This window comes from Brachyhypopomus gauderio, unplaced genomic scaffold, assembly GCF_052324685.1.
Source record: "Brachyhypopomus gauderio isolate BG-103 unplaced genomic scaffold, BGAUD_0.2 sc88, whole genome shotgun sequence".
In the NCBI taxonomy this organism is placed as follows: domain Eukaryota; kingdom Metazoa; phylum Chordata; class Actinopteri; order Gymnotiformes; family Hypopomidae; genus Brachyhypopomus; species Brachyhypopomus gauderio.
Window position 1 is genome coordinate 466,594 of NW_027506909.1, and position 7,812 is coordinate 474,405.

The 7,812-nt window shown below is 47.6% G+C and overlaps 1 protein-coding gene across 2 annotated transcripts in view; it reads left to right on the plus strand.

Annotated features, from left to right (window-relative positions):
• Positions 1–5,901, plus strand: part of spsb1 (splA/ryanodine receptor domain and SOCS box containing 1) — a 13,206-nt gene extending 7,305 nt beyond the window's left edge. For both annotated transcript variants that reach the window (XM_076991955.1, XM_076991956.1), the window contains exons 2-3: positions 1,157–2,050; positions 4,189–5,901. In XM_076991955.1, the coding sequence (XP_076848070.1) occupies positions 1,357–2,050; positions 4,189–4,316 (822 nt within the window). In that variant the 5' untranslated portion in view covers positions 1,157–1,356 and the 3' untranslated portion in view covers positions 4,317–5,901. The remainder of the gene's footprint in view (positions 1–1,156; positions 2,051–4,188) is intronic.
• The last annotated feature ends 1,911 nt before the right edge of the window (positions 5,902–7,812 follow it).

Genomic DNA, 7,812 nt, shown 5'->3' on the forward strand with positions numbered 1-7,812 from the left:
ACTTGGCCCTCTGGCACTGCAGTTTTCAGTGCTGTTTGCGAGCCAGTTTCCTCTTTGGCCCTGTTCTGTGGCCTTATATGGGACTTATGCATCATGTGATACATGCATGGCTTATCGCCCCGCACCACAGTGTGCACATCCAGCACACGCCCACTGGGGGTGGGACCACTTAACAGTGCAGCCATGGCAGAGGAGAGGGGGGGATAATGGCTGGAGATTTCCCAGGCTGCACTGGGAAATGCTGGGTTTGGTTGTCTCCTGCTACCACTGACCCTGTTTGGTTGCCAGACAGAGTGGAGTTGCTTGTGGCTTTCTCCGAAACAACACAGCTGGCCATTATATTTTTAAAGCCAGACGTTTTGTTATTGCCTTTCCTGTTATCTTCTAGCTAGACAAGCCTTAAAGAGGAAGTCTCTCTCTCTCTCTCTCTCTCTCTCTCTCTCTCTCTCTCTCTCTCTCTCTCTCTCTCTCTCTCTCTCTCTCTCTCTCTCTCTCTCTCTCTCTTCATTCTCATAGAGGCGTTGGTGAGATCTGGCAGATGTGGTAAGCTGTAGCTCTGAGCATGCAGCTGGATTATCCATGCTACAGTTGCTCTTTAGTTGTGTAAATGTACTCAAAGGTTTGAGGTTGGGGGGGTTTTATCTGGTTATCTGCATCTGTGGGTTATCTGATCTCTTTTCTGAAGTGAATGAGGTCAGACACCCCCATCCTTTTCTTCTTTTTGGTCCCAAACGGTTCTTTGCAAATTGTAAAGTAAAAATATTCTCCTGGTTGGAACAGTCATTTTTTTTTTTATACTGTTAGTTTATTAATAGCTTTGTAATAGCTTTGCTATAGCATCCAGCATGCTGCCGCTAAACCCCACTGACTCCTCAAGCAGTTTTTGTTTGTTCCAAACCTGCAAACTCTGTAGGAAGGTTAACACAATGCCACTGACACAGTTATGAAATCCCAATGGTTACATAATGTCTGCCTGACACACATGGCAATATGTCCTGTTGGAAAATTGACCTATTGCTGCCATATTTCGTTATTGTGCCTGTATGCGTTTTTGTTTTCAGTCCTGCTGCAAAATTGCATTAAAAGAATATCAGCCCCAGTTTGTTGCCACTGTGGCTCATATACTTTTTTTTTTCCTTTGTCTGTGATCTCCCAGGTGGGCCTGCCGTGACCTGCTTCCCTGGCACTTCCCAACCCTGGAACGGCAGGCCGAGCCTCCCGGTGGGCGGAGGGACTGAGGTGAAGCATCGGAACCGCGGCCATTCTCATTGGCTGCTTCTTGCTACGTGTTGGGGGGGTTTTTTTTTTTTTTAGGCGGGAGGGGGAATCCGGGTGTTGTCCACAACTACCCAGAGCATGGGGCAGAAGGTTCCGGGAGGTATTAAGACGGTGGACATGCGGGACCCTGCGTTTCGGCCCCTCAAACTGGGGCTGCAGGCCCTCGATTACACCAAGCCGGCTCGGCTGGACATGCTGCTGGACACACCTGCCGTGTCGTCGGACGTGCAGGTGCAACACTCGTGGAACAACGACGACCGCTCGCTTAACATCTTCGTCAAGGAGGACAACAAGCTCATCTTCCACCGGCACCCAGTGGCGCAGAGCACGGACGCCATCCGGGGCCGCGTGGGCTACACGCGTGGACTGCACGTGTGGGAGATTAGCTGGGCCATGAGACAGCGCGGCACGCACGCCGTGGTGGGTGTGGCCCACGGTGAGGCGCCCCTGCACTCGGTGGGCTACACCGCGCTGGTGGGCAACAATGGGGAGTCCTGGGGCTGGGATCTGGGCCGCAACAAACTCTACCACGACGGCAAGAACCAGCCCGGCCAGACGTACCCCGCCTTCCTGGAGCCGGACGAGACTTTCATCGTCCCCGACTCGTTCCTGGTTGTGCTGGACATGGATGAGGGGACATTGAGTTTCATAGTGGACGGACAGTATCTGGGTGTAGCTTTTCGGGGACTGAAAGGCAGGAAGCTGTATCCTGTAGTAAGTGCAGTATGGGGCCACTGCGAAATAAGAATCCGGTACATCAATGGACTTGATCGTAAGTATCATATGTTGAACATCCCTCCCCCATCCAGTGCTATTAGAATCTGCTTTTGTGGTTTGTTTATATATTAAAATGGTGGTCATGGGAGCTTCAGGTCTTCATTCAATATTAATAATGTAAAGGCAGCTACACTTTCCTGCAGTGGGCCATGAAGTCACCGTTTGCTTGCCCTGAATGTCCTGGAAGGTAATAATTGACTTCGCTGCTATCTGCTAACCACTCGTTCTCTCCGTGGCCTTAATCCCTTCTGCACATGGGGATGAACTCCACAGCTTATGTGGGCCCCCCCTCCATTCACGGCTTTTTCCGTCCTTTCAAGCCCTGAAATGAATGCGTTCTTTGTCACATACTGAAACGGTGTATTGCTTATCCTTTAATGTGTGTCCTGGGTTTTTCTTTTTTAATAATTCATCATTCTGCATTGGTGAATGAAATGTCAAGAGGCCCAAGACTTTTCTAGCAATAAAATCTGAACACACCATGCATTTAAAAATGCATTTCAAACTCAAATATTACAAATGACTTCATGACGTGCCAACCCCGTAGCCACATTAATTGCTCCAGAAACGGCCCCCGTAGGTTTGTTGTAGTACAGCCTAATGACCCCAAACTTTAATCTTCTAAGTCTTTGCTTAGTCTTTGGGGGAATAATAAACTTCCCAGAGTTAAGGTAGGTGGTGTGGTGATGTGTCATCGCTCTTATAAATTACCCATTTCTGTAATGGGACTCTAAATGCGCACCAGTGTGATCGGTCTTTGCCTGTATTGCTAAAATCTTCCATTTGTGCTGTGTATATTTTCCTATCAAATGATAGTGATGTATTACTATCTATACACTGCATTAACAGTACATGTGTTAATGCAGTTTTTGAAAACACCAAATATAGTGTAAATGTATATATGCTTACATATTTAAAATATCCATAAATTTTTTATGCTTAAAAACGACCCAACTCAAAAGAACGAAGTGGGCCACAAGAAGCGGAACGCAGCCGTCAGGTACCTGACTCTGACCCTGACCCTTGCTCTGACCCTGACCCTAGCTCTGACCCTGACCCTGACCCTAGCTCTGACCCTGACCCTAGCTCTGACCCTGACCCTAGCTCTGACCCTGACCCTGACCCTAGCTCTGACCCTGACCCTAACCCTGACCCTGACCCTAGCTCTGAGTTGCCATCACACCAAAAGAACTGCTAGTCTGTTCTGTGCACCCTGCTAACCTGCCAAACTTTGCTAATGCACGGGTAAAGGAAACTCTGCCTTCTGAGAGACTTCATAACTCCACAGAGGGATGTTCAGATGACATCACCGTGTGGAAAGAGCAGTCTGGGGCGGCGAGAGCGCCCGGCTGCCTGGGAGCCAATAAACACCCCGTTTCCAACGGAAACGAACGCGTGCCCAACAGTTACGTCCTGTCTGACGAAGACGTATGTCCGTCATCCTGAGGTGTTGTTCACACGTGGGGTGGCGGGTCTCACAGGAAATGGGGCTTAGTGTCTTCAGGGGCGCGAGTCGACGCTGCATCGAACGTTTAATGATCGTCTGACTTCAGGATGCTTCTCGTACGGCACCACGATGCCTGGGTGCAGGTGTTCCTATTTTAACTTTTTTTTTTGGAGGGGTGGGGGTGCAGATTACTCAGCCTGGGCCACTACATCACCTCACGTGTTCTTGCACTTGTAATGTGCTGGTTCAGAAGCTCTCCTTCCCTGGGGTCCAGTTTGGGAGGGTGTGTGTGCTATGAAGTAACCAGTGTAGCAGGTGGTAGTGATTTTGGGAGCCAGGATGAAGCAGGGTGATTCTGGGATGGAACCAGACTGAAAGCCTTACTGTAACCAATTATCGTGTTTATCATATAGTTCAGTAATCTAGTGTAGGCGGTTCATACACTTTAATGGGTTTATAATTCAATATGTTCAACTTGCATGTAAGGTAAGCTTACATGTACTGTTATGATAAGAATTGCCAAGAACACTTGAAATTACAAGAAAAATTAAGGGTTCTAAGCAGTGTCTTGTAGAGTACATGAGTGGTAAAAAAGTCTGAATTGAGATTGATCACAATTCTCTCTCCCTGTCTCGTGTGTGTGTGTGTGTGTGTGTGTGTGTGTGTGTGTTTGTGTTTGCGCGCAGCTGAGCCCTTGCCACTCATGGACCTGTGTAGGCGTTCTGTGCGTCTAGCCCTAGGCCGAGAACGCCTGAGTGAAATTCATGGACTCCCCCTTCCTGCTTCCCTGAAGAACTACCTGCTCTACCAATGACGACAGGAGTGCCTTTCCGTCGGTGCAAGGCTAGTCCCACCCTCTCTGGTAGCCCTTTCTGCCTCCTTCCTTTCCCCAAACCCCCTTTTTGTGGCTTGCTTTAATCATCTACTGGACACCCAGCGGGAGACTCCAGGAGCCTGTAATGAGAGGAGCAGGGTCGGGGTGTACGTCGCGTTTTGACCCTGTTTACCATGGACACCCCCTCACGCAGATCTGTTCCTCTGTCATTTTAGTCTTTTTTTTATTATTTACATTAGGATTACATGGTGACGTACTCGACAGGCTGAGATTTGAGATTTTGAATGCTGGATTTTAAATAAAATCAGAGTTTACAGTGGGTCTGAGATGCAATAGTTAATTCAGTTTGACTGTCATGTACTGGGGTGTGGGAGTTGGTAAAAATGACAAACAAAAGACTAAGACTTGGTCTTTGCTTTACGACAACCTCGTCAATAATCACAGATCCACTTTTTAAGTGAAGGGTTTTTGTGCTTTTGTTTATTTTGTTTATTTCAATCTCCTGCTCATCCTTTTCTCTCTTAGGAATCTTAGGATAGCTGCATCTAAGTGTGAGGTTTAAGACATAGGGCTCCTTTTAGCGGGATGTGCACGTCTACTCGAGTCGAGTGTCTGCGTGGCGATGGCGTCCCCCCCCTCTCTGGACTTGTTAAATATAGTCTGGTGTTGGCTCACTGCAGCCCTGCCTGTCTGGCCTGGGGTATGGGGCTCTGACCTCAGCGTCTATAATGGGGTCGAGAGGCTAGCGCCCACGGCATTGGAAACCACAGCTAGCGTCTTGTGCTAGCCCGCCTGCATGGCTCCTAAAGCCATCGTATCCTTCCCTCAGTTAACACTGTAATATCTGAAGTGCCTGGCCATGTGAGAATGGTGCACCGTGTAGGGGACATGGATTAAACGTGGGTGGGCGGATGGTGTCACTGTGAAACTGTAGCATTCACAAAGGAGCCTCATTGCTGCAGGCTGTTGGTCTTTTTTTATATCTGTATCTGTTTTCTGTGTAACTTGCATTCTGTGTGTGTGTATGTGCATATGTATTTGTTTGTTTTTTTTTTTTTTTGTTGTTTTTCCCGGATTTTTCAATGTTGTTTTTAATCTGTTGTCATGGTAATGCTGGGAGGAAGGACATGTGAGCCCCCCCAGTATGAAGTGCGTATGTGTTGACACTAATGTACTGTGCCTTTAGTCCCTGAGCTGGCCACTGAACGGCACCTCTGCTGTTGGTGGGCAACAGTGATGTACTGAAAAGCAAACATTGCCGTTTTCTTTGCACAGCCCATTATGAGACTTCCTGTGGGTGTGGTCACATTTGCTTAAGTGGAGTCTGTCTTCCTGACACCTTTTTTTTTAATTTTTTTTTTTATTTTTTATTTTTCCTTTAGTTCTCACACACCCATACTGGTCGGTCTTCAGATGTGCAAATGAATCTCCTTGTTTGCCATCACTTATGCTGGGTCACGTTCCGCTTTCTGTTTCTGTATCCTTCCTGTCTGCAGCCCATCGTCTTTGTATTCAGTGATGTAGATAATATTGATAACTATCTAATAAAGTTTATTATAAATGAGCTTTTCTTATGTGAGAATTTTAATGCTTCAAAACTGACCTGTGTGTTTGGGTTTATTAGTTCTTCTGTATGGTACAAAGCCATCAAATAAGGCAGACACCACAAAGTCTCAACTTTCATGTTGGGAACTAAAAAAATGTAGACAAAGTAAAACCAAAAGTCACCTGAAGGTTGTAGAAACGAGCCGTTCAGAGCTTGATGTACTCCCTCTCATTCAGTCAGCATCAGCGGGAAATTCAGTACAACACGTCACTGCGTCTCTGAGCGGAAAGGCTGACAACTGCTGGGAAGTCCAAAAAATGACCACTAACTATATTTGTGCTTTCTATCAATGTAAAGAGATTCGTAATAATGCGTGACTCATGGTCTGGTTCTGAAGAAGACGCCGGACTCCTTGCCCTGGCGGGAAGAAGCTATCTTAACACTTACGTTTTGTACTCGAGCGGTCTCAGAACATCAAGTTTGCTTTTCAAGATGCATGCAGTGGGACATTTCGATCTTGAGACATAATTTGGAAGCTGTGTGAGAGTAGCATGATGATATCCCCCCCCCCCTGTCACGGCCTGCTGGGCCCAGCGGTGTGTTTTATGACCGGTCTGGTGTGGCGGGGTGCTGTCGTGAGCCCGTTAACGTCTCCAACAGCAAATGTGTATGCGGTGGCTCCCAGGAATGTAGCTTTGTATCACTGTTCCTCACATCACCACGGCTGCCTGGTTGCTATGGCAGTGTGTTTGCATACACAGATCGGGCCGCTGCTTCCCCATGAGGTCACCGCTCTGAAGAATGTGGCCTGGCTGGACCGCGTTCTGTTTGGGTGTCTGGAAACGCCACATTCCTGCCTGCAGTCTTCCCTCCAAGTGCTGAACGCACATGCTTTGGGGAGGTGTACTGAAGGGGGTTTCAGCACACGCTTTGGGGGACGGTGCCGGTGAGCTGTTGCATACATGTGCTCTAACATGGTTTGGTTCACGCACCGTGAAACCCTTTTCCTAAAGGTGTGTGCTTTTGAGAAGGTCTTCGTAACCACTCTGTATGCCATGTGTGTTTAAGCGTACAGCATGCGTTGCAGTCCAGTGCAGTTCATCAGGACTAAATGAACAGCTGTGGTCATAAAGCTGGGCTTGCACGCTCTGTTAATCGAAAACCTCCAGTTGTGCTCTACTGCAACAATAAAGGGCTTTATGCAGTGCCCTGTGTCTTACTGGCTGCTGCGATGTTGGTCAATATAGACTGTTTTCCAGAGCTGCTGTTTTTGCAGCTGGCCAGCTGTGTGTGTGTGTGTGTGTGTGTGTGTGTGTGTGTGTGTGTGTGTCCCCTTATATCCCAGTCTTAAATCTCCTTCACCTTCTCACTCAGGATGCGGAATGGCACAGAGGCCCCAGTGTGCTATTTCAGCTGTATGTGTGTAAGTGATGTGTGATGTCCTTGTTGTAGACTCTTATGAGACGGGTCAAAAGCAGCGTTCTGTAACCTGGGGACATGCTCTGTGTGAGTGCCGTCACTCCCCGTACCTGGAGTCATTCATCCCTTAACCCTGTTCCCTTTCCTTAATTGTAGGCGAGCCACTTTAGTAATTTTCCATCAGTAAACACTGAGCACGTGGCTTTACTTTGAAACACAATCACAGAGTGTGTTGTAATTCACATGGACTACTGAAAGCCTTCCACCCCAATCTTGCTGTCATGTTTCTTGTCGATGTACAAATGTAATGGAACGCAACTCCATTTAATACTGGACACACGTGCTCAAGATACCCTTCACTCCAGAAGCACAGCTCAACGGCCTGTGGGAAATGGCTGAGGAGATAAAAGATCAAGAGATGGTGAAAGCAGAGGAGAGAGAAGAGATACTACTGCAGTAAATGTCTCCAATTTAGTCTGTTGAGACTTAATGAAATGTGTTTAAAAGTTC